Genomic DNA, 27747 nt, shown 5'->3' with positions numbered 1-27747 from the left:
GTGATTTGGTTTCAGTTGTGAGAATCTTGCCAAAAATCCATGCTAAAGAAAGGAGGGGCATGTACAGGTTTATCATGATTGTAATTGTATGATAGGTGGCTGATGTTTCATAAACCCTTCTCTATTTTAAGTGCAGACTTCTGTTTTTCCAGCTTTTGTTGCAAATTCCTGATTCATGTCATACATGCTGTGACTTGGTATTCAGGAGCTGGCTTTCCCCCATCTTTGTGTGGTGGTGATGAAAGTAAGCAAAGCATGGTCTTTATAATTTTGTGTAGCATATTTTCTTGAACACCTGCTATTTGCAAGGTTGAAGAACAACTCTCCTAAAGACAGTCTCAATAGGCTGTTCTGCAGTGATGTACCTAAAGCTATTCCAGGACCAGTGACTGTTAATGACATCTGTAGTAACTGTGTGTAGTTTGTTCATGTTTATAAAAGTATCAGTTTAGGGCGCCTCGGTGGCTTAGTTGGTTGAGTGTCTGCCTTTGGCTTGGGTCGTGGTTCCAGGGCCCTGGGATCGAGTCCCATAATCAGGCTCTCTGCTCAGTGGGGAAGACTGCTTCTCCTCTCCCTCTGCCTGCCACTCCCCCTGCTTGTGCTCTCTCTCTGTCATATAAATAAAAATAAAAATGAATCTTTGTAATAAAGTATCAGTTTAGAGCGCCCAAGTTTAATGATTTCTCTATATACTGTGGTAAGAGACAGTACTTTAAAAAGCATGGGGGAAAAAAAGCAAAAATAAAAGCATGGGTCAAGCCCTCCAGAAGCTTATAGTTAACGTGTGGTTTATTATGGTTAGTAATAATACAATAATAAAAACTTTTTTCTGGTAATTTAAGAGTTATTATGCAGAGGGTTGTGTAGTGCTCACACTCTGTAGCTAGACCCAACTTCAAATCCAGGACTGCTATTTGGTAGCTATGAGATAACAACCTCTTTAAGTTCCTCAAGGAGTAATAATATTACCATAGGAGGGTAATAAGGATAAAATACAGAAATGCATGTAAAGAAATTACTAGAATGCTGGCACAGAGTAAGAACTCACCTTTAGCTATTTTAGATTTTCTTATTACCCTGTGAGCTTTTTTTTTGAATTGTAGGAGTAGGGATAATAATGTTTTGTCTTAAAAACATTGAACAGTTACAAAATGGCAACTATGTGCTGATCACTTTTGGGGAAATGAAAGTAGTTAAAAATATATAATTCATAGCTCAAAAGAACTTAGGGCTTTTGAATAAAAAAAACCAAGTTAGTTGCAAATATTTATATTTAACTTACTAAGTTCCAGGCGTTCTTACTTTAATTTTTATAGCTATGTGCTCTAAGGTAGTTACTGTTGATTTCATCATTTCACAGATAAGGGAACCTAAGTAGGGGAGAAGATACATGATTTGCCCGAGATCTTTCAGCCGGTAAGGGATGGAACGAACTCTCAAAAGTAAGCTGTTGGATTCTGAGACCACAGTCTTTCATCAGTGCACTATCTTGCCAACAGAAACAGGACTGGCACATGAGAAAGTTTCAGGGCCTGTATAAGTGTCAGTGTAATGGGTCCAGATTATAAAAGGGTGTAAGAGTTAGGAGAGAGGAATCAGTAAAGGCTTGAATATTCAGGGAGTGCGGTTTCTTGCATCCTTGCCAACACCTGTTGTTTCTTGTGTTGTTAATTTAGCCATTCTGACAGGTGTGAGATGGTATCTCATTGTGGTTTGATTTGTATTTCCTTGATGATGTGTGATGTTGAGCATCTTTTCATGTGTCTGTTAGCTATCTAAATGTCTTTTTTGGAGAAATGTCTTCATGCCTTCTGCCCATTTCTTAACTGGGTTATTTGTTTTCTGGGTGTTGAGTTTCATAAGTTCTTTGTTAGATTTTGGAATCTTACCCTTTATCAGTATGTCATGCAAGTATCTTCTATTCTGTAGCTGCCTTTTAGTTTTGTTGATTGCTTTCCTTCACTGTGCAGAAGCTTTTTGCATGCTTGTATGACTTGATGAAGTCATAATAGTTCATTTTTGCTTTTGTTTCCCTTGCTTCTGGTGATATGTCTAGTAAGAAGTTGCTACAGCTTTGGTCAGAGAGGTTGGTGCCTGTGTTCTCCCGTAGGATTTTTTTTTTTTTTAAGATTTTTATGTATTTATTTGACAGGCACAGATCACAAGTATGCAGAGAGGCAGGCAGAGAGAGAGGGGGGAAGTAGGCTCCCAGCTGAGCAATAAAGCTGGCTTTAACCCACTGAGCTACCCAGGCGCCCCTTCTGTAGGATTTTGATGGTTTCCTGTCTCACACTAAAGTCTTTCATCTGTTTTGAATTTATTTTTGTGTATGGTGTAAGAAAGCAGACCAGTTTGGGGGCGCTTGGGTGTCTCAGTTGTTTAAGTATCTGCCTTTGGCTCAGCTCATGATCTCAGGGTCTTGGGATCGAGTCCATCAAGCTCCACATAGAGCTCCCTGCCCGGCAGGGTATCTCCTTCTCCTTGTTCCCTGCTCTTTCCCTCTGCTCTTTCCTTCTGCTCCTCTCTGCTCTCTCTCCGACTTTCTTTTGACATACATTAACATGATAGGTGGTTCTCCATCTCCAATCTGCGGTGTCTTTAGGTCTAAAGTGAGTCTCTTGTAGGCAGCGTATAGATAGATCTTAATCTATTAAGATCCCATTTTTAAGTAATCTCTGCACCAGTTGTGGGGCTTGAACTCAACCCCACGAGTAAGAGTCATATGCTTCATTAAATGAGCCAGCCAGGTGCCCCACCACCAGACCATTATTATACTTCACAAATGCAACAGTATTTCCTTAAATTCATCTAATATGTAATTCATATTTAATTTCCCAGTTTGTCTTAAAGATGTTTGTTGTTTCTTTTTTCTTTCTAAAAGATTTTATTTAGGGACGCCTGGGTGGCTCAGTTGGTTGGACGACTGCCTTCGGCTCAGGTCATGATCCCGGAGTCCCGGGATCGAGTCCCGCATCGGGCTCCCAGCTCCATGGGGAGTCTGCTTCTCCCTCTGACTTCTCCTTGCTCATGCTCTCTCTCACTGTCTCTCTCTCAAATAAATAAATAAAAAATCTTAAAAAAAAAAAAGATTTTATTTATTTATTTGTCAAAGAGAGAATGCACAAGCAGGCAGAGTGGCAGGCAAAGGCAGAGAGAGAAGCAGGCTTCCTGCCGAGCAAGGAGCCTGATGTGGGACTCAGTCCCAGGCATGACCTGAGCTGAAGGCAGAAGCTTAACCAACTGAGCCACCCAGGCGTCCCTAAAGATAGGTTTTTATAGCTGATTTGGTGAAATCAGTGTTGGATTTGGCTGTCTCCACTCCCAACACCGAACTGAGGCAGGGCTTGATCTTAGAACTGTGAGATCATGACCTATTCCAAAATGAAGAGCTCTAGGCTTAACCAACTAAGCCACCCAGGTGCCCCTCCTAAATGTTGATTGTTAACAGTCCTTGCATCATTTTCTTTTCTTATTGTTGATTAGCTTCTTTTGTTTTTGTTGATTACTTTTTTTTATTGATGATTCATTAGGAACTTGACTGATGCTTCCTTGAAGTCTTTAATTCCTGTCTCTGTTTTCCTATTTCTTGTAAACTGATAAATAATTCAGATTTAGAGTCTTGATTAAATTCAGGTTCTTTTTGTTTGTTTGTTTTCCAAAATCAACTGTATCCTATAGGGTGTGGTTAGTACTTCTGTTAAATTGTAGGAGGAGACATATGTCTGAATTAGTCACAGGATTTAGATAGTGTTAACCTGATACTGTTCATTATAAAGTTACTCATCATCCTTTCACTTTATTTTGTAAAATTTTTTAGCATCCATAAATTATGCATTATTGCCTAGATTCATTGTTTCATTAGAGGTTGCACAACGGTGGTTTTCTAATTTTATCGTTCTTTCTGTGCTTATGAACTAAAGTTGTTCTAAAAACAGGAAAAAACCTTACCCTCATCAGTCATTTGGTTACCCTGAAATATTTGGTATAAGCTGGTCAAAACATGTTTGATTTGCTTCCCCATTTTTTTTTTTTAAGTTTTATTTATTTATTTGACAGAGAGAGAGAGACAAATCACAAGTAGACAGAGAGAGAGGGGGAAGCAGGCTCTCCGCTGAGCAAAGAACCCGATGTGGGACTCGATCCCAGGACCCTGAGACCATGACCTGAGCTGAAGGCAGAGGCTTAACCCACTGAGCCAGTGGTGCCCTGCTTCCCCATTCTTTATCAATTTTCAGAATAGGGACTTGGTCTTAGCAATCTCCAGTGGTGATCAGTAAATTGTTTATTTGTTTCTTTTTATTATTATTAAGTCATTTTTATATTTTTGATGCATTTCAACCCGTGGATGTCATGGATATTTTTGATGCTCAGAAATGCTTCAAGTTGGCTCTTGTCTCTTTTGATGTGATGCTTTCATTCTTTCAGTAAATGGGATTTGAATCTTGATTTAATTAACTTTAGTGCCCTTGTTCCGCCCACTATTATTGCGTGCTTTCTTCAAGGAAGCTCTCAAGGAAGTCTTGAAGGTGCAGTTCAGGGGCGCATTTGTTGGAATAGGGGTTTGATTCCAGGAGTGTCAACATTTGTCTGAACATAGTTCCAACAGTAGATTAGTAGCCTTTGTTGTACAAAGGCTAAGGTGGTACAGTATTAGGACAAGCAAAGGAAATTAGTCCAGAAACCTAGCACAAAAGGCCTTGCCAGCTGGGTTGAGGGATTTGGTGTTTTTAATTCTTAGGTGATGGGTCGTGAGACTGTAAGTTCATGACATTTTGTTTCTCACATGAGATTGATAAATTAAAAAAAAAAAGATTTATTTATTTTAGAGTGAGTGTGTCTAAATGGGGTGGGGGGAGGCAATTTGAGAAAGGGAGAAAAGCACAGACTTTTTGCTGAGTATGGGGCCCCACACAGGGCTTGACCTGATGACCCCAATATCATGATCTAAGTTGAAATCGAGGGTCAGACAGATGCTCAACTGATTGAGCCACCCAGGTGCCCAGATAGAAAATTATATTTGAAAGAAGGCCCTCTTGACTACTGTTTTCGTTGGAGTTTGCAGAGAAGAACTCAGCGAAAGAAGCCAATATTACTCAATAAAATCTGGAATCACCTGTTGAGTGGTTGTTAACGGAATTTCTTAGAAACCTCTAATCTTAAATCTTTCATTTTTCATATGTGATACACTTTTGTTGAATTTGAGTAGAGTGTGTGTGTGTAATGGATCTAATGATAACCGACAGTGTTTTTAAATAATTTTGTTTCTGGTGGCTTAATCTTCAATTAGCCATCTGTTATATTATTGGCTGTATTGAAATCCAAAGACTAATTATGGATTGGTGGTCTTTAACATATTTTATTATAAGATTTGGCTAACTTTCTGTTTTACCACATTTTACTTAATTTTTAGGGCCCCATGGTTATGAATGTGCTTCAATTTCATAATGCCTCCTGCTATGGCAGACATCCTTGACATCTGGGCAGTGGATTCACAGTTAGCATCTGATGGCTCCATACCTGTGGATTTCCTTTTGCCCACTGGGATTTATATTCAGCTGGAGGTTCCTCGGGAAGCTACCATTTCCTATATTAAACAGGTATGTTAATAAGTGGAATTTTTATAAATGTAGCTTACTTACCATATCACTTAGGGGAAGATGTTATTCTATTATAGAAAATGTTATTCTATTATAGAATTTCTATAATTCTATTATAGAAATGTCATTCTATTATATGAAAATCAGGGGATATGATACTTTTAAGAAAAAGTATTTATGATAAACCTTTTTAAAGTTCTTGACTTTAAATAATTAAATGTAAATCATATGGTCAGTTTGAGGGAAAATTAACGTTTAGGATTTTGATACATGCTTTGTCTTTTGTAGATGTGTAAAAGGTAATTCTCAACTCTCACTTTTAATCTATATGTAATACCTGAATTAAGAAAAATTAGGTTAGTTTGAAATGTTCAATCAGGTTGTTTAAAGGAATTTGACATTGTCAAAGAAAGTTTTGAGTTAAAATCTTTTTAAGTACTATCTTTGAACTTGTCATACTTTTTTGTATGTGATTTTTGGTTGGTTGTCTCTTCCCCTTTTCTTTCCTCTTCTTCCCTCCATACCCTCATTACTCTTCATGATGATTGTGGGGAAGAAAAAGTTTTCCCCTAGTAGTGAATAGCATGCCCTCCTTTGGAAGCAAGTTCTTTTTTTTAAAAAAGGTTTAATTTAAATTCAGGTTAGTTAATATACAGTGTGATGTAAGTTTTAGGTGTACAATATAGTGATTCAACAGTTGCAAACAATACCCTGTGCTCATCACTACGAGTGTACTCTATACTCTTTAATCCCTATCACCTATTTCACGCATTCCCCCAACCATACCTCCCTTCTGTAACCATCAGTTTGGAAGCACCTTCTTCTATTTATTTATTTATTTAGGTTTAAAGATTTTATTTATTTATTTGACAGACAGAGATCACAATTAGGCAGAGAGGCAGGCTCAGAGAGAGGAGGAAGCAGGCTCCCCACCAAGCAGAGAGCCGGATGTGTGGCATGATCCAAGGACCCTGAGATCATGACCTGAGCCGAAGGCAGAGGCTTTAACCCACTGAGCCACCCAGGCGCCCCGCAACTTCTTTTATATAACTAATCTTGCTTGTTTTCACGTTAATTGATGAGTGGTATTGATTTGTGAGTACAATGAAATGTAAATGAAATTATTTTCCTAAACTTTCTCTTTAATGTTTCCCAAATAGCTGAACCCAATATGAAAATCAGGGGATATGATACTTTTAAGAAAAAGTATTTATGATAAACCTTTTTAAAGTTCTTGACTTTGGATAGCCTCTTAACTCTTTTCCAAGCTGCATCATCCCTGAAGTAGAAAACAAACCCCAAAATTATTTTAGGTATCCCAAGATTCAGAGGTATTAACCTGGTGTACAGGTTCAGTACTTATCATTATAGTCATCAGTGACAAGTATGGAAGTCTGTGGCTGCACCTGAAGCTGGATTAAGCATTCATGCACTCCATTCTTTTAATTGTAAAACATACATAACGTGAAGTTTACCATAAGAATAATTTTTAGGTGTATAATTCTGTATTAAATACATTCACAGTATTGCCCAACCATCAGCCTTATATAGAAACACAAACACTGTTTTCATTAAATAAAAAACTTTCTTCTCCAAGTCTCTGGTAATCCCTATTCTAGTTTCTGTCTCTAGGAATTTGTCTATTCCAGCTACCTCATAAAAGTGGAATCAAACAGTAGTTGTCCTTTTGTGTCTGACTTATCTTACCTACCATAATATTTTCAAAGGTCATCCATATTGTAATATAAGTCCAAATTTCATTCCTTTTTAAGACTTAGTAGAATTCCACTGTTTGGAATTTTATGCCACATTTTGTTTTTCTGTTCATCTTTTGATGGATATTTTGATTGTATCAGTCTTTTGGCTATTGTGGACATTGGTGTACAGTTATCTGTTTGAGTCCCTGCTTTCAGTTTTTTGGGGTATATGTCTGGAAATGGAATTTTTATATCTTTTGGTAACTCTGTTTTAACTTTTTAAAGAACTGCCAGACTGTTTTCCACAGTTGCGTTATCCTTTTTCTTTCCCACCAGCAATACTCAAGAGTTCTAGTTTCTCTACATCCTGGCCAACACTGGTTATTTTCTGTTTTTGTCACTTGTTTTTTATAATAACTATTTTTATAGCTGTGAAATGGTATCTTATTGCAGTTTTTAGTTGTATTTCCCTGATCACTAATGATGTCGAGCATCTTTTCATGTTCTTAATGGCCATTTGTAGAATTTTCTATTTAAGACCATTGTACATTTCGTAATTCAATTGTTTGCTTCTTATTGTTGAGTCATAGGAGTTCTTCATATATCCTGGATATTAATCTCTTATCAGATACATAATTTGCAAATATTTTCTCCCATTCTTTGGGTTGCCTTTTTATTTGCAGTACTGTCCTTTGATGTATAAAATTTTTAAAATTTTTATGAAATCCAGTTTACCTATTCTTTCTTTTGTCGCCCAGCAGCACTGCTTTCTCCTGAATATAGCTGAATCTGAAGATTAGCTATGATTTTTACTAGGGTCTTTTTTTTTTTTAAAGATTTTATTTATTTGTCAGAGAGAGAGAGGGAGCGAGAGCGAGCACAGGCAGACAGAATGGCAGGCAGAGGCAGAGGGAGAAGCAGGCTCCCTGCTGAGCAAGGAGCCCAACATGGGATTCGATCCCAGGACGCTGGGATCATGACCCGAGCCGAAGGCAGCTGCTTAACCAACTGAGCCACGCAGGTATCCCTTACTAGGGTCTATTATTCTCAGCTCTTGGTTTTTATACTGGCTGCAATTACAAATTTGTAATCCACCTTGCCATTTGTATGGTGACCTTCTTTTATATGATTTCATTCAGGAAGCTTGGGGGAAAATGACAAGAGATTGATTCTGCTTCTTCTGACAGGGCACTGTTAATTAATGATGATAATCCTGGTCAATAGAAAAGAATCCAGAAAAATAATGTTTTGTAAGGGAGGATGGTGCATACTTTGAATTTTCTGTTTTTTTGTTTTATTCTGTTTCTCATTAAACTTTTGTTTTAATGGGTCTCAAAATTCTGTGACAGATTTTTGGTCAAGTTGTTTCCATTAAAAAGTACTGATTTTAAAAACTAATAACTTAAAACTGCCACACACACACAAAAAAACAAATGGTCCACAAAACATTCTCCTTTCCTTCTGAAGGTTTTACGATGCATTGTTATTATTAACCAGTCTCTTACTATTAAACTTAAATGGCCAATTGACACAAACAGTTCTGAGACCGTTCTTCCACCACTGATTAAGACTGGGGTGGCAGGTATTGGGGATAATACTCATTTAGCCTTCTGAGCTTTCTGGGCAGACTTGGTGACCTTGCCAGCTCCAGCTGCCTTCTTGTCCACTGCTTTGATGACACCCACAGCAACCATCTCTCTCATGTCACGAACAGCAAAACTGCCTAGAGGAGGATCGTCAGAGAAGCTCTCAACACACATAGACTTGCCAGAACCATATCAACAATGGTAGCGTCACCAGATTTCAAGAACTTGGGACCATCTTCCAGCTTTTTTCCAGAACGACGATCTGTCTTCTCCTTCAGCTCAGCAAACTTGCAAGCAGTGTGAGCTCTGTGACAATCCAGCACAGGTGCATATCCAGCACTAATTTGGCCTGGATGGTTCAGGATAATCACCTGAGCTGTGAAGCCAGCTGCTTCCATTGGTGGGTCATTTTTGCTGTCACCAGCCACATTGCCACGACGAACATCTTTGACAGATACGTTCTTGACATTGAAGCCCACATTGTCCCCAGGAAGAGCCTCACTCAAAGCTTCATGGTGCATTTCAACAGACTAGACTTTAGTTGTAACATTGACTGGAGCAAAAGTGACCACCATGCCAGGCTTAAGAACACCAGTCTCCACTCGGCCCACAGGGACAGTACCAATACCACCAATTTTGTAGACGTCCTGGAGAGGCAGACGCAAGGGCTTGTCAGTTGGACGAGTTGGTGGCAGAATGCAATCCAGAGCTTCAAGCAGCGTGGTTCCACTGGCATTCCCATCTTTATGGGTGACTTTCCATCCCTTGAACCAAGGCATATTAGCACTTTGCTCCAGCATGTTGTCACCATTCCAACCAGAAATTGGCACAAATGCTACTGTGTCAGGGTTGTAGCCAATTTTCTTAATGTAGGTGCTGACTTCCTTAACGATTTCCTCGTATCTCTTCTGGCTGTAGGGTGGCTCAGTGGAATCCATTTTGTTAACACCAACAATTAGTTGTTTTACACCCAGTGTGTAAGCCAGAAGGGCATGCTCACGGGTCTGCCCATTCTTGGAGATACCTGCTTCAAATTCACCAACACCAGCAGCAACAATCAGGACATTACAGTCAGCCTGGGATGTGCCTGTAATCATGTTTTTGATAAAGTCTCTGTGTCCTGGAGCATCCATGATGGTTACATAATACTTGCTGGTCTTGAATTTCCACAGAGAGATATCAATGGTGATACCATGTTCACGTTCAGCTTTCAGTTTATCCAAGACCCAGGCATACTTGAAGGAGCCTTTTCCCATCTCAGCAGCCTCCTTCTCAAATTTTTCGATAGTTCTTTTGTCGATCCCACCACATTTGTAGATCAGATGACCAGTAGTGGTAGACTTGCCCGAATCTACGTGTCCAATGACAACAATGTTGATATGAGTCTTTTCCTTCCCCATTCTGGTTTAGGTTGAGCGGTGGTTTTCACGACACCTGTGTTCTGGTGGCAAACCTGTTGCGAAAAAGCTTGTTTTTTTTTTTCTAATTAGAAGTTACTTATGTTCATAAGAATGGTAAATATGAGGGTGCATTGGTGGCTCAGTCGTTAAGCGCCTGCCTTCTGCTCAGGTCATGATCCCAGCATCCTGGAATCCAGCCCCACATTGGGCTCAATCCCAGCGTCCTGGAATCCAGCCCCACACTGGGCTCCCTGCTTGGCTAGAAGCCTGCTTCTCCCTCTCCTACTCCCCCTCCTTATATTTCCTCTCTCACTGTCTGTCTATGTCAAGTAAATAAATAAAATCTTTAAAAAAAAAAAAGGTAAATATGAACATCTTCATAGATAATCACTTTTTAAAAAAATTGAAGTAGAGTTGACATACGATATTATATTACTTTCAGGTTTACAAACTATGATTCAGCAGTTACATACATTATGAAATGTTTACCATGATATGTATAGTTACTGTCTATCACCACACCAAGTTATTCTAATATTATTGACTGTATTCTCACTGCTGTACTTTTCATCTCCATGATTTATATATTTCATAACCGGTATTTTGATATTTTAATCCCCTTCATCTATTACACCTTTCCCCCCACCAGTTTGTTCTTTGTATTTATTAGTTTTTGTTTTTATTTTTGCTTTTTAGATTCTACATATAAGTGAGATCATGTGGTATTTGTCTTTTTCTGACTTATTTACTTAGCATAAGGCTAGGTTTTGGTATGTACTTATTTTTCTTTGATATAAATGGCATTGTTTTCTTTCTTTGCTAGTATTTGGAAACAACAGGTTTTTGTATATTAATTTTGTATTCTGCAACTTTGTGGAATCATTAGGGTTTTTTTTTAATATATATAGTATCATGTCTTATGCAAATAGTGACAATTTTACTTCTTCCTTAACAATTTGGATACTTTTTATTTTTGTCTGATTGCTGTGATTGGGTCTTCTAATACAGTATGTTGAATAAAGGTGGTGAGAGTAGACATTTTTGTCTTGTTCCTGATCTTAGAGCAATAGCTTTCAGCTTTTCACCATAAGTATGATGTTAGCCATGGGTTTATCATATATGGTTTTATTATGTTGAAGTATATTTTCTCTGTTCCCACCTTTTTGAGAGTTTTTATGATGAACAAATTTGGAATTTGTCAAATGCTGTTTTGGCGTCTTCTGAGATGATTAGATGATTTTATCTTTCAGTTTGGTATATCATTTTGATTGATTTGTGGATGATGAGCCATCTTTGCATCTCTGGAATATTTCCTACCTGATTGTGGTGAATGAACCTTTTAATGTCTTGTTGAATTTGCATTGCTAATATTTTGTTGAAGATTTTACACCTGTGTTCACTGGGGATACTAGTATGTTTGTTTGTTTGTTTGTTTGTTTGTTTTTGGTAGTGTCTGTTTGATTTTGGTATCAGAGTAATGCTGGCCTTGTAGAATGAATTTGGAAGCATTCCTTTTTCCTTTTTTTTGGATGAGTTAAAAAAGAATTGAGGGGTGCCTAGATGGCTCAGTTGGTTAAGTTTCTGACTTTTTTTTTTGTTTTTAAAGATTTTATTTATTTATTCAACAGACAGAGATCACAAATAGGCAGAAAGGTAGGCAGAGAGAGAGGGAAGCAGGATCCCTGCGGAGCAGAGAGCCTGATATGGGGCTCGATCCCAGGACCCTGGGATCATGACCTGAGCAGAAGGCAGAGGCTTTAACCCACTGAGCCACCCAGGCTCCCCTAAGTTTCTGACTCTTAATTTGGCCTCAGTTCATGATCTCAGGGTTGTGCAGTTGGGCCCATGCTCAATGCAGAGTCTGCTTGAGATTCTCTCCCTCTGCCTGTTCTTCTTTCCTCACTTCCATGCTTGTAGCACACGCTTTCTCTATCAAATACATAAATAAAAGAAATCTTTAGAAAAAAAGAAAATGATTGATATTCATTTCTTTTTTTCTCCACAGCTAGAGAGGGAGAGCGGGGTGGGCAGAGGGGAAGAAAGAGAATCTTAAGCAGGCTCTATGCCCAGCAAGGAGCCTGTGGTCGGGCTCTATCTCAGGACCCTGAGATCATGACCCTAGCCAAAATCAGGAGTTGGATGCTTAACTGAAAGAGCCATTCAGGCACCCTGATACCTGATACCTCATTCTTCTTTGAATGTTCGGTGGAATTCAGCAATGCAGCCATCTGGTTCTAGACTTTTTTTATTTTTTAAGATTTTATTTATTTATCTGACACACACAGAGTGAGAGAACACCAGTGGAGGAACGGCAGGGGGGAGATGGAGAAGCAGGCTCCCTGCTGGCAGGGAGCCTTATGGGGTGGGGGTAGGGGAGTGGCTACTCTTGACCTAAGCTGAAGGCCAACGTTTACTTGACTTAGCCACCCACCAGCCCCTAGACTTTTTTTTTTGGTGCAGGTTTTTTAAAATTACTGATTCAATTTCATTACTGGTTATCACTGTATTTAGAGTATCTGGTTTTTTTCTGATTAAGCCTTAGAAGATTGTATGTTTCTAGGAGTTTATCTGTTTCTTTTGGTTTTCCAGTTTGTTGCCATATAATTTTTTATAGTAGTCTCTTAAAAATCTTTTGTATTTCTGTGGTGTCAGTTGTAACTTCTCTTTCATTTCTGATTTTGAGTCTTCTCTCTTAAGAAGTCTTGCCAGGTACTCACTTAATTTTGTTTATGTAAATGCATTTTTTGTGCGTTGTACTATTACTTACAAATATGGGTTAATACTATATGTGTTCCCTTGTAAGTTGGTATTTTATTTATTTTTTCTAAATTATTTTCATTAACATTTAATGTGTTATTTGTGCCAGAGGTGCAGGTCTTTGAATCATCAGTCCTACACATTTCACAGCACTCACCATAGCCCATACTCCCCAATGTCCATAACCCAACCACCCTATCCATACCCCTCCACCCCCCAGCAACTCTCAGTTTGTTTTGTGAGATAAAGAGGAGGTTTGTCTCCCTCCTGATCCCATCTTGTAAGTTGGTATTTAAAAACAAACAAACAAACAAACAAACAAAAACCTTAATATATCTTGGACAACTTTCCATGTTACTGTGTATTTTTATTTTAGTTTTACAGATTTGTAATATTTTATAGTTGATTTAGCCAGTCCTTCATTGCTAAACATTTGGCTTGTTCCTATTTTTTTGAGTTTTATAGAGAGTGCTGCAGTGAGTATCCTTGTAGATGTATCTTTGTACACTTGAACAAGTTTTTCTGTTCCAGAAAGTGTCTTATTTTTTTCCTGCAGATGTTATGGAAGCAAGTTCACAATTACCCAATGTTTAACCTCCTTATGGAAATTGACTCCTATATGTTTGCATGTGTGAATCAAACTGCTGTATATGAGGAGCTTGAAGATGAAACAAGAAGACTCTGTGATGTCAGACCTTTTCTTCCAGTTCTCAAATTAGTGACAAGAAGTTGTGACCCAGGGGAAAAATTAGACTCAAAAATTGGAGTCCTTATAGGAAAAGGTAACTTAAAAACTTATTGGTATGAATTTTTTACATATTTATGGTTTATATATAAACATAGAAGTATGATCAAAGACGTTGCTTTGTAGAGTGTGGCTCAAAGACCAATACTTACTTGTAAATTTATAACTAGTCTGAGATAAGGTGCATGTAACAATTGAGAGTAAATGTTTATAAATTCCTGTAGCAATGTGATAACCCCTGGGACACTATGGTAATATGTTTTGTATATCTTTTTTAGCAACTTATTTTTATTAGCCAGAGTATATGTCCTTTTTGGCAGATTGGAAAGGAAAAAGTTCTCCCTTTGTCTCAGATAGTTTGAGAAGCCCTTTTCTAAGAGATACATCCTCCATTTCTTTTGAACTTCCTCTACACTATAAACTATACACTATACACAATACACACAACTTCCTCTACACTATACACACTATTTATATAAAATTCTGTATATCAAGACTTTAAGCTAATTGAAAAGTTCTGTCAATAACCCATATTACTGACAAATTTTACTCCTTAACTAAAATTATCTTTAAGTAGAGATACTTTTGTAGGGAGTCAGGATATGTTATGTCTACGTTATTCTTTGCAAATTAATTCCAGGGAGAATCATGAGTAACAAAATGTGGTAGAGTATCTTTTGCTATAATAATGTTAGGTATCACATGGGCCAATGGTATATCAATATCCTGCTTTAGACAAGATACTAGAATCAAGTACTGTGAGAGGTTTACTGCAGAGGAGGCTTGACGTTTATTTATTTTGCAGTAGCAGTTTTGTGTTGTTCTTTTCAGTTTTTTTAAGAGACTTGAAATTGAACTAAAAAACCAATCTACCCACTGGAGGCTTTTGGATTTGGATTAGCCTCTTGTATTGACTAAATTCACTCTTAAAAGATAATATGGTACCATCCCATTTAATATTATAAGTGTCTTCAAGATAACCTAGTATCATCCCTTCTAAGAACCATGTCCTAAAGATTGCATTCTTTGATCTTGACCTATAGTGATTCAGACTAACTAATGATTACAAGTGTACGGCTACATTCTTCCCTCTGAGTGCTTAGAAGAACAGAACTTCGTTGAATTACTGAATGACAGCCTATGTATATTTCTTTATCTTTTTTCTATGTATTTCTTTCTCTTTTCTTTCTTTCTTTTTCCTTTACTTTTTTTTTTCAAGTAGGCTCCATGCTGGGCCTACGAGTACCAGGCTTGAATTCAACAACACTGAGATCAAGACCTGAGCAGAGATCAAGAGTCAGATTGCTCACTGACTGGGCCAACCAAGTACCCAGACAGTATAGTACTTAAAAAGGTTTGATTACTTCAGAGGAGAGCTAGTTCGGCTTAGGAAATAATTTTTTGTTTCTTCAATAAGTTTGTAATTATTTACCATATAGGATTCATCCACCCACCCAACCATCCATCACTCCTTCCTTCCTTCCTTCCTTCCTTCCTTCCTTCCTTCCTCCCCACCCCCCCGCCTCTTATTTTTTTATTTTTAAGTAATCTCCACACCCTGTGTGGGGCTTGAACTCACAACTCTGAGATCAAGAGTCACATGCTCCACTGACTGAGCCATCCAGGAGACCCCACAATTTTCTTATATATTAATGGCCTCATTAGAAAGCACTCCTTTCCATTTGCTAGGGCTCCAAAGATTTTTTCATAAACTTTAAATTCTCCATTGCAAAAAGTCTCCTTTGTTTGAATTGAAGAATATATGGGAAAGTAAAAAATAATAAATAATGACTTATAGTGTTATTGAAGACAAGAATATCCACTGATAATATTGAGATATAGTTCTTTCCAAGTGGCTTTTTGTGTATGTGTCTGTGTATATGAAATATATAGCTTTTAGGTTTCCCTGCTGATGGAAGGAAGTAGACCAGAACCATATTGATTGTTAAGGATTAAATATTTGATAACCCAAAAGATTAGCATCACAGAGAGAGCTAACTTTTGTCAAGATATAGATATCTTTCTGAGTTGTATCATGTTTTCAAAATTTAGATCACTACACTATCTTCTAGTTGAGATCTTCAAAAAATATGGGCTCATTAGCCACTGTTATTTCTACATGAGCGTGGCAGATTTAGCAAATAAAAATATACTAGATGCAAATATTACATGGGATATACTCAATGATGAAAATCATTCATGGTTTATCTAATTCAAATAGAATTGGGCATGCTGTTTTTTTGCCTTTGTTTTTATTTGGCAACCCTGACTTTACCTTGCCACAGTGCAGGGGTCATACGTATGTAATATATAAATTGAATTTTTCTTTCTATAAGCAGTGTGACCATATTTTGTTCTTTATCGTAGGTTTATTATATGAAAACTTTTAATGAAGTGTGCCCTGCAGTTTGAGTGATCAAGATGCAAACTCTGTTTTATATTAAACTGAACAGCTTTTGGGTCACCTGGGTGGCTCAGTTGGTTAAGCATCTGCTTTCGGCTCAAGTCATGATACCAGGGTTCTGGGGTCAAACTCCATGTTGGTTCCGTGCTTGGTGGGGAGCCTGCTTCTCCCTCTCCCACCGCGCTCTCCATGCTTGTGCTTGCTCTCTCTCTCTCTGTCAAATAAATAAATAAAATATTAAAAGAAATAAAATGAACAGTTTATAAACGCTTAACAATAAACTGTACTTGAGATTTTCAGCATATCTAGAAAACCTGATGTTAATGATCATATACACAGATTCAGGTGTTAACATGCATTTAGGAAGTTGAGTAAGTCTGTTTTAATATTTTGGAGTGAATTTTCACTTTAAGTACCTAAGAAGTCCGTTTTCGCAGTTGCTAATTTGTACGGGATGACTATAACTGGGGCTTGGTGAGGTCATGCCTCCTGGTAAAACAATAAACAATTATTTCAGTTTAACTTCAGGAACGAGTTTGCTGCCTTCTCCTCCCCAAAGAAAACAATGGAACCTTTACAGATGTTATTGCCCTAGTGGGTCTAAAAATACCTTTTCCTGCATGATGATTTATCTCATTTTATTTTCTAATGTTTATTATAAATAATTATTTACAGAATTTCTATTTGTCTTCTGATTATGCTCTGTAGTGAAGGTCACCCCTTCAAATGCCCATTAAATCTTGATCAGAGGATTTTGTCAGCATCCTGAAAAAATTTTTTTGAAAACTCCCTTATTTTTTCCCTGACCTATCTTAAGTTGTGATATATTTTAAAGTGACTGCAGGATTTTAACAATATCTTTAATGTGAAGAAAATATTCAGCAATACCTTTTTTCTTTTAAGATTTTATTTATGTGGTAGAGAGAGAGTGAGCACGCGTGTGTGCACTATCAAGGGAAGTGATGGGCAAAGGAAGCAGGCTCCCTCTTGGGAGCCAGACATGGGGCTCAATCCCAGATCCCAGGACCCCAGGATCATGACCTGAGCCAAAGGCAGATAGGAAACCAACTGAGCCACCCAGATGCCCCCACTCAGTGCTTTTTTTATGTGAAAAAATTACATTTGGGACACCTGGGTGCTCAGTCGGTTAAACATCTCACTATTGATCTCAGCTCAGGTCTTGATCTCAGGGTTGTGAGTTCAAGCCCTGAATTGGACTCCATGCCGGGTAGGATGCCTATTTTATTTTATTTTATTTATTTTTAGGTTTTTATTTTTTTAAAGATTATTTATTTATTTATTTGACAGAGAGAGAGAGAGATCACAAGTAGGCAGAGAGGCAGGCAGAGAGAGAGAGAGAGGAGGAAGCAGGCTCCCTGCCGAGCAGAGAGCCCGATGCGGGACCCGATCCCAGGACACTGAGATCATGACCTGAGCCGAAGGCAGCGGCTCCACCCACTGAGCCACCCAGGCGCCCCTAGGATGCCTATTTAAAAAAAAAATTAGGGACACCTGGGTGGCTCAGTGGGTTAATCCTCTGCCTTCGGCTCGGGTCATGGTCTCAGGATCCTGGGATCGGGCCCCGCATCGGGCTCTCTGCTCAGCTGGGAGCCTGCTTCCCCCTCTCTCTCTGCCTGCCTCTCTGACTACTTGTGATCTCTGTCTGTCAAATAAATAAATAAAATCTTTAAAAAAAATAAAAAAATAAAAATAAAAAATAAAATTATACTTGACTGTAAATGATAAAATATTCTTATCTTGAAATTTAAGGCTTGCTATCAAATTTTCTTACCAGAAGACATGTAAAAATTAAGTTTAAAATTAAATTACTTACCTAATTGTTACATTTATTTATATTTAAAGTAATCTCTATATCCATTCTGGGGCTTGAACTCACAACCTGGAGATTAAGAGTTGCATGCTCTTCCGACTGAACTAACTAGGCACCCTTCTAATTTCTTATTTTTTGGCAAAGTGTCTATTTTTTAAAAAGATTTTATTTATTTATTTATTTATTTGAGAGACAGAGATCACAAGCAGGCAGAGAGACAAGCAGAGAGAGAGGGGGAAACAGGCTCCCCGTGGAGCAGAGAGCTCGATGTGGGGCTCGACCCCAGGACCCTGGGACCATGACCCGAGCTGAAGTCAGAGGCTTTAACCCACTGAGCTACCCAGGTGCCCCAAAGTGTCTATTTTTAAGAACTCTTTGTAGTGGTTTCTAAATTCAAGTTTTATTTTTTATTTATTTTTTAAAAGCAGATTCTCAGATTGGAATTCAGTGAGTCTGTGATGAATTAAAGAAATCTATACTCTTCAGTTGGTTCTAACAGTTATGTGAGCAGAGTTCCTTATTTACAATATATTGAAAAAAATTACCAAAGTAGTAGCAATTGCAGTTCAACAGTAGCAGTGAGCTTGGGTCTTTGCTTGGAGCTGACAATGCTGTGGAAAATGTGGATCAGTGAATAGACAATTAGAATACAGTGTGTAAACTGCTATAAGTCAAAGAGGTAAAATCAGCTGAGTGAGAGAGGGTTGGCCTTATAGAAGACACACAACTAAACTGAGCCTTCAGTGCTGATGAGGAGTTGAGCCAGGTAAGGAGGAATTAGAAGGATAATTGAATGGGAAGGGCACGTATGAAGAATGGCCTATTCACGGAATAAAAGTAATTGATTATGGTTTGTGTAAAGGGATAGCTAGGACAAATAGGAAGATGAGAGAGGCAACCAGCTTCAGAGTATGTGGAGCCATTCAGGTCATATGAAAAATTAGAGACTGATTCCTAAAAGCAATTGGGAAGTATCAAAAGGATTTAAATGGTGGAGTAACATGATCAGATTATATTTATAAAGATGATTCACATTGTAAAATAGAGAATGAATCAGATTAAGACTGGGAATAGAGAAGTTAGTGAAAACTGATGTGGTAACCTAAGGGAGGGTTGGTGATGGCCAGGGTTAAATTAATGACTGCAGGAACTAGAAGAGTAGACAGAGTTGAGGAACATTTAGAAAGTGGATTAGACATGACTTTTAGTAGATAAAGGGAGATAAAGAGTTTGATTTTTGTTAGATGTATTAGGTACTCATTTTTCTTTTCTTACCTGTAATACCTATGTCTGTGGGTAGAAGTAGTTTCAGTGGTGCTGGGGAAAAATCTCCCAAAGTGCCTCAGCTAGTTTGTCTTAAGTTACACTTCCTTCATAGCTGATTTAGAGTGTGTATTTCCATTCCAGATCTAAAACTCTCCAGGAAGTCACAGTGTACCCTCAGGATTTTAACTTTGCTGCATTATGCAACTTAATTTTTCTGTATTTAATGCCACAATTGATTCTAATATTTATTTAGTAAAGATTTTTATTTTAGGGGGAGGGGCAGAGCAAGATGGAGAAAGAGTTTTTATTTTCCTTTAAAGTTTTTTTTTTTTAAAGATTTTATTTATTTATTTGAGAGAGAGAGAGAGCATGAGGGGGGAGAAGGTCAGAGGGAGAAGCAGACTCCCTGCAGAGCTGGGAGCCCGATGTGGGACCCGATCCCAGGACTCCAAGATCATGACCTGAGCCGAAGGCAGTGGCCTAACCCACTGAGCCACCCAGGCATCCTTCTTTAAAGGTGTTTTAATTCATTTGGGATAGAGAGAGAGGGAGAGAGAGAACAAGCACAAGCTAGGGGAGAGGCAGAGGGAGAAGGAGAAGCAGACTCCCCACTGAACTGGGAGCTGACATAGGGCTCAATCCCAGGACCTGGGGATCATGACCCAAGCCGAAGGCAGATACTTAACCATCTGAGCTACCCAGGCACCCCAGGGAGAAAGAGTCTTGAGCAGACTCTGTGCTAAGTACAGAGACAGACTTAGGGCTCGATCCCACGACCCTGAGATCATGACCTCAGCCAAAACCAAGCATTGGACGCTTGGCCGACTGAGCCCCCCAGGAACACCTAAACAGCACTTTAGAAGAATGAGATAGAGCTGGCACTGAAAAGTCTCCTCAATACATGCACAGGATTGATGTAATTTTGGGCTGTTGCTGGGATTTAGAGCCCACAGCCAAGAAAGAATTCTTGAGACATCTTCGGTGCAAAAAGGTGGTTTTATTAAAGAATGGGGACAGGACGTGTGGGCAGAAAGAGCTGCACTGGAGTCATGAGGTGTGGCCAGTCTGAATAATCTTTAAATTAAAGTGTTTGCCAATCTCACCATTATTTTTTTTTTTTTAAATATTTCATTTATTTATTTGTCAGGGAGAGGGAGAGAGAGAGAGAGCACACAAGCAGGCAGAGAGGCTGGCAGAGGCAGAGAGAGAAGCAGGCTCCCTGCCGAGCAAGGAGCCCATGTGGGACTGGATCCCAGGACTCTGGGATCATGACCCGAGCCGAAGGCAGTGGCTTAACCCACTGAGCCACCCAGGCAGTGGTGAGCCACCTCACCATTAATATGTAATGTACATATAAACATTTCTGCATGTTCATTTATTATAGATTTCAGAGATTATTTTTTATTTTATTAAAAAAATATTTAAAAATTTGACACAGAGATAGATCACAAGTAGGCAGAGGCAGAGGCAGAGCAGCAGGCAGAGAGAGAGCCTGATGCAGGGCTTGATCCCAGGACCCTGAGGTTCATGACCTGAGCTGAAGGCAGAGGCTTAACCCACTGAGCCACCCAGGCACCCCAAAAATTATTTATTAAGATAATGATAAGTTTATGAAAACGTTGCTATATTTAGTTGTTTTGATGGTAGGAGTGGTCATAATTAAGTACAACAAAGAATAATTTTATGAGATTTTTTATTAATTGATACACTGTAACCGTTGTTAAAATCATAGTGAATTGAAAGTTTAATCTATAAAATTTAAATTTACTGAGTTTTAAGTAATAGCTTGTTAAAGTTAATAAAAAGTAATAGTAATAATATTAATATAATAATTACATTATTATATATTATATATAAATAATATTTGTATATTATTATATTATTGTATATTAATTATATCAATTATATAGTTATATATAATAATATAATAATATATAAATATTATTTATATATAATATATAATAATGTAATTATTATATTAATATTATTACTATTATATATAATTAATACTATATTAATTATATATATAATATAATATAATAATAATAATATTACTATTTAAGGTAATAGCTTGTTAAAGTTAAGTAATAGCTTGTATTTTAAATTCATTAACTGAAAAGTTTTCAGATTCTTAGGTTTTCTCAGATATAGTAAATGTGACTTACTTGGTTTGTAAAGAAAAACTGGATATTTTATATGTGGTTTTAAAGTGTGTACTATTTCAGTGATTACCTTTATAAAACTCATACCAAATTGCATTTCTTTAATGGTTTCAAGTTTATCTTCTTTAGAAATCTAATTATGTTCATCTTCTGTACATGAAATTTGTTACTTTTTCTGGATGTTCTTTTGATCTTTCATCATATTTTCCTACCCAGTTTTATTTGCGTGATAAAACCCAAATATTCAATATATTTGGTTGAATATATTTTGTATTCTCTTGTATTATTAGCTACTCAGAATGACACTTTAAAAAAATTTGTTTAGGTCTACATGAATTTGATGCACTGAAGGATCCCGAAGTGAATGAATTCCGAATAAAAATGCGCAAATTCAGTGAGGAAAAGATTCAGTCGCTTGTGGGATTGTCTTGGATGGATTGGCTAAAGCAGACATACCCACCAGAACATGAACCATCGGTCCTTGAAAACTTAGAAGATAAACTTTATGGAGGAAAGCTCATTGTGGCTGTTCATTTTGAAAATTGTCAGGTAGTGTTATGTTATTTTAAGAAATACATTGTAAAAAATCTGTGATTTTTACCTGAATGCAACACCAGTTGTAGAGGAGATAGCTGGTAAATTTTATTAAAAAGAGCATTTTTAGATTTAAAGATGGAAATTTAGAATTACGTATAACAAATGACACATCTTTTGCACGTATGATTTTGTGATACAGTGATATATTAGTCTAGATTGGGGTTGGGAAACCAGTTTTTGAATGGTATGTATGTATGTATTTATTTTTTAGAAATCATTTTTATTTCACTTTATTTCTAAATTTTATTTAAAATCAACTAACCATATAGTATATTATTAGTTTCTGGTTTTTATTTTAAAAGGATGTTAAAAAACTCAAGAAATTTTTAAAAGATGGAAGGAGAAAGGGAGAGAGAGAGAATGGAGGGAAAGAAAGGGAGGAAGGAAGGGACGGAAGGAGGGAGAAAGGAATGGAATGGGACACAGACTCATGGGTTGTCAGCAAAGCCTGGTTCTTCACAGAAAAAGATTGCCAGTCCCAGTCTAGATAATGTTCTTTAGTGTAGATATTTTATTTTCTTATTTGATTTTTCTGTTGCCTATGAAATGAAAGGTTTGATCAAATGATCTCTTTTTTCTCATATTCTTATATATGCATTTCATGGTGATATGGAAATGGGCATTATATTGGAGTATATTTAATCCATACCTGAATGGTGACAGCTATTTTACAAACCAGATTATGAGACTGCCTTTGTATCTAGTGTGGTCATTTTATCATCTAGGATCTGGATTTAGAATTAGGGTAGGCATTCAAGGGTATTTTGTGGTGTTCTTCAGTTACTGCGATAACAACAACATAAACCATTTCAGTAGCCATTCTGTATTGAGCACTTTACCATGCCAAGAACTATGAAAGATATATATTTTTTAAGTATATTCTCCACTTTCAAAACAACTATAGGGGCGCCTGGGTGACTCAGTGGGTTAAGCCTCCGCCTTCGGCTCAGGTCATGATCTCAGGGTCCTGGGATCAAGCCCTACATCTGGGCTTTCTGCTCAGCAGGGAGTCAGCTCTCCCCACCCCCCATCTCTCTGTCTGCCTTTCTGCCTACTTGTGATTGCTCTCTCTCTCTCTGTCAAATCAATCAATCAATAAAATCTTTAAAAAAAACTATAAAATGTTATCATCCCCATTTTACAATGAAGAAAATGAAAGGGAGAGAGAAGTTTTTTTTTCCCCCCTCCTCTTTCTTTTCTTTTCTTTCTGTCTCTCTCTCTCTCTGTTTCTTTGTTTCTTATTTCTTGTTTCTTTCTTCTGTGCCAGGTCTTATATCTTATAGCTGGTCTGTGGTAGTGACAGGATTTTATCCAGGTGTTTAGTTTTATTCAGTTCTGCCTCCTTTCCAACAATATGTTTCTAAATAATTGTAAGAACAAATACAAAAGAAGGAAAGAAAGAGCCGGCTGGCCTTCTGGCATTTTATGAAGGAGATTTATCTAGCTTTAAAGTTTTTTTTGTTGCTCTCTCCCGAGGTATGTTGAGACTAAAGTTCAGTTTAAATCAAGATTTGGATATTACAAAGTCTCACAATCAAATTTGAAATACGATTTAGGGAATTCTGCAGTGTTGGAAGAGGTGGAATGAAGAATTTTACCACTAAAAGGTGACTAGAATTCAACTTGAAAACACTGGCTCAGGGCAATTTGCCCTTCTAGGTCAGTCTGCATTTCAGTACATATGGGTCAGTTCTCTACTGGATATACATATTTTTCATGTAATCATCATTGTAACAAAGTATATGTGAAAATAAATGTTTTGAAATAAGAAGAAAAATGGGGATATTGTGAAATCTACTGGATTCCAAGCAATCATAGAATTTTTTCCCAAATTCTTTTATTTACTTCTAGTTTTTTAAAAAATTTATTTTAGGGGCACCTGGGTGGCTCAGCGGGTTAAGCCTCTGCCTTCGGTTCGGGTTATGATTTCAGGGTCCCTGGATTGAGCCCTGCATTGGGCTCTCTGCTCAGCAAGGAGCCTGCTTCCCCTGCTCTGTGCCTGCCTCTCTGCCTACTAGTGATCTCTCTTTCTGTCATAAATAAATAAAATAAAGTTATTTTAATCACCTGGTTGTTAGCAAGAAAAGTGCACTCCTAATCCCTGTCCCATTCACCTACCATCCCATCCCAATCCTTTCACCCATCCACCTACCCATCTCCACTCTGGCAATGATCAATTTGTTCTCTGTAAAGATTTCCTTTCTTGGTTTGTCTCTCTCTGTGGGTTTCTTTGAGTCTAAAATAAGTGTCCTATAGGCAGCAAATAGATGGGTCCTGTTTTTTTAATCCACTCTGTCACCCTATGTCTATTGATTAGAGTGTTTAGTCCATTTACATTCAGTGTAATCATATATGTATATATATGTATATTGCCATATTATTGTTACCTGCTTTGTGGTTGTTAATGAAGATTTTCTCTGATCCTTTCTTGTCTTTTATCTTTCATGGTTTTCTTATTTTCTTTAGTGATACAATTGGATTTCTTTCTCTTTTATTCTTTGCATATTTATTAGTGGTTTTTGATTTGTGTTGCCATTAGGTTTGTGTATAACCACTTCTGCATATGGCAGTCTATATTAAGTTAATGGTTATTTAGGTTTTAACCCATTTTTTACTACTCTCCTTCCCATGTTTTAGGTATGTGTTGTCATATATATCTTTTTGTTTTGTGAGTTCCTTGACTGATATTTTACAAAAATACTTATTACTGTTTTTGTGTTTCCTACCTTCATACTTTCACTTTTGGTCTTTCTTTTCAGCTGAAAGAGTCCTATGTTTAATATTGCTGGTTTAATGGTCATGAACTCCTTTAGTTTTTCTTTGTCTGAGAAACTCTTTATCTCTCTTTTTTTTTTTTTTTTAAAGATCTTTTAAAGATTATTTATTTGACAGAGAGAGAGAGCGAGAGCGAGCTTACAAGTAGGAAGAGTGAGAGAGGGGAAGCAGGCTCCCAGCTGAGCAGATAACCTGATGTGGGGCTCAATCCCTGGACCCTGAGACCATGACCTGAGCTAAAGGCAGAGGCTTAACCCACTGAGCCACCTGGGCACCTCTTTATCTTTCTTTTTATTCTCAGTGATAGCCTTGCTAGATAGAGTATTCTTTACTGCAGGTTTTTCCCATTCAGCACTTTGAACACATCATTCCACTCCTTCTGGCTTGCAGAGTTTCTGCTGAAAAATGGGCTCATAGCCTTATGGGGTTTCTTTCATATGTAACTTTCTTCTTTTGTCTATCTGCTCTTTTTTTTTTTTTTTTTTAAGATTTATTTATTTGATAGCAAGAGAGGAAACACAAGCAGGGGGAGTAGTAGAGGGAGAAGTGGGTTTCCCACTGAGCTGGGAGCCTGATGCAGGGCTTGATCCCAGGGCCCTGGGATCATGACCTGAGCTAAAGGCAGACGCTTAACAACTGAGCCACCCAGATGCCCTGTCTTTCTGCTCTTAATATTTTTTATTTATTCCTTTATTTTGCCATTTTAATTGTAACATGTCTTTGTGTGGGGCTGCTTTTGTTGATTTTGTTGGGGGCTCTCTGTGCAGTCTTCATCTGGGTATGTTCCCTTCCCCAAAGTAGGGAAGTTTTCAGCTGTTATTTCTTCAAATGAATTCTCTATCCCTTTTCCCTGTCTTCTTCTGGGAGTCCTGTAATGTGAATGTTACTACTTTTGGTGGAAGTATTGTGTTCCCTAAGTCTGTTACTGTTTTGTACTTGTTTCCTAAGTACTTTTTTCTCTCCTGTTCATCTTGATTACCTTCTGTTTACTCTGTCTCCTAGGCTATTAATTCGTTCCTCTGCTTCTTCCAGCCTGATGTTCATACCATCAAACATGTTTCTTATTTTATTTATTGAGCCTTTTAGCTCTGCCATGTTTTTCTTATTCACTGGCTAATGGTCTCACTGATGTCCTCTATTCTTTTCTAAAGCCCAGTTAGTATCCTTAATGATCATTGCTTTAAATTCTCCATTAGGCATGTTATTTATATTTGTTTTGCTTATATCTCTGGTCTTGGTCTTGGTCTGTTCTTTCATTTGGGACAAATTCCTCTGTCTTCTCATTTTGTCTCTGTGCCTGTTTCCCCATGTGTTAAGAAAGTCAGCTACATCTTCTGTTCTTCTGAGTAATGGCCTTAAACAGAAGAGGTCCTGTAGTGCTCTACAGTGTAGTGTTCCCTGTTCCTCACAGCCTGGTGCTTCCAGTAGCATCTCTATTGTGTGCTGAGTGTTTTCTGCCTTTGTGCCCTGGCTACTTTATCCTTCAGATCAGTATAATTCACAGAGGCTCTCTTTGCCTGTTGTGGGCAGTGTTTGGTCCCTGGCCTGAATGTGGTGTGTTTTAACTAGATGTGCTCTGGTCTACTTATGAAATGAGATCTGTTGCTGTTGCCACCAGAACCGAGGCCTCACAGAACTCCTGGGTCAGGAGATATGGTGCTGGTCAAGGGTTTGGCCTGGTCATCTGGGTGTGGAGGCCTGCTGTGGTGGGACTGAGGCAAGTGTAACTGGGAAGAATGGATCCACAAGAGTGCAGGAGGCAGGGCTTGGTATATAAGCAAGTTACATGTGAGTGCTAATGCTGTGTTCATTACCTCAGGTGGCTCTGTGTTTATGCTGAGGGTTAGGGAAGGGAAGTGGTGCCTTGTAGTTCCTTTTTTTCCCCCCTGAGGTTTCTCTGGGAGGGCTGCCTCTCTGGAACTCTTGCCACTGCTATGAGTTGAGCAAGTAGCTACTCCATTGTGCGTGTAGGCACCCTAAAGATCTCTGTTTTCATTCTGTATTTCCTTGGGCTGTTTGTTCCACCTTATTTCTAAGAGTAGCCCCCATGCCTCTGGACTTTTCCTGAGCCAAGCCCACTGCCTTTAGAACTGCAGACTTTAAGCCCCACTGGCTGGTTGCAGGAACTTGTGAAATGGGACTCTCTTGCTTTTCTTGCTGGTTACTATGTGGACTCCTTTCCCCCAGGTGCTCCTCTGTGTTACAGTTTGTCTCTTGTTCTTCTGTGCTGTAGCGGCTCCCTCTGTACTGCAAAGGCCATGATTTGTTTCTCTCCTAAGCTTCATCTTTGCAATTTCCTCTGGTGTGGTGGCTCTTCTATCTTTAGTTCTGGAGTTTTTTCTACCAGTCTTCAGATTCATTTCTGGAGTATTTAATGTAGGAGGATTTGATAGTTATCTGTTGTATTCATGGGACTGGGTGATCTTCTCTTCCTATTCTGCTGTCATCTTCCCCTCCAACAGTCATAGACTTTAATGCTGAAAGTAGTTTGAAGATGATCTAGTTAGATTCTTTATATAATATAATCTTTTCACCATCCCTTATATAGTGTAGTTTCTTTATATAATATAATCTTTATATAATATAATCTTTATATATATAAAAATAATATAATCCTTATATAATATATAATCTTTATATAACATAATATATATATAATATAATCTTTATATAATATAATCTTTTCACCATCCCTTATATAGAGTAGTTTCTCTGACCAAATACATTCAGTACTTGGGGAAGTATTCGACCTTTAGAGTAGCATGTTTTCACTTTTGACAAGCACATATTTAGATTTTAATATAAAATGTATTTAAAAATTCAAACTAGCCTTTTATGACTTCTTCCCATGTGGTTGTCCTTTCTCATTTTGCATAAGTATCCATTCAGTCTACCCTTCATTATACGTGTCAAATATTCATATAGTTGAG

The 27747-nt window shown here is 37.8% G+C and overlaps 1 protein-coding gene and 1 pseudogene across 6 annotated transcripts in view; one reads left to right on the top strand and one right to left on the bottom strand.

Annotated features, from left to right (window-relative positions):
* PIK3CB (phosphatidylinositol-4,5-bisphosphate 3-kinase catalytic subunit beta) overlaps positions 1–27747 on the top strand; it is a 205855-nt gene that overhangs the window by 74768 nt on the left and 103340 nt on the right. For 5 of the 6 annotated variants that reach the window (XM_032334525.1, XM_032334489.1, XM_032334499.1 and 2 more), the window contains 3 exons: positions 5411–5597; positions 13594–13819; positions 21771–21994. In XM_032334525.1, coding sequence (XP_032190416.1) covers positions 5427–5597; positions 13594–13819; positions 21771–21994 — 621 coding nt within the window. In that variant the 5' untranslated portion in view covers positions 5411–5426. Of the gene's footprint in view, positions 1–5410; positions 5598–13593; positions 13820–21770; positions 21995–27747 lie in introns of those variants that run through there. The other variant, XM_032334535.1, reaches the window with a different exon arrangement.
* LOC116585179 lies at positions 8783–10301 on the bottom strand (annotated as a pseudogene).

This window comes from Mustela erminea, chromosome 1 (genome assembly GCF_009829155.1).
Source record: "Mustela erminea isolate mMusErm1 chromosome 1, mMusErm1.Pri, whole genome shotgun sequence".
NCBI classification, from domain to species: Eukaryota; Metazoa; Chordata; class Mammalia; order Carnivora; family Mustelidae; genus Mustela; species Mustela erminea.
Note: the sequence above shows the minus strand (reverse complement) of the source record. Positions and strands in the feature narration are given on the sequence as shown.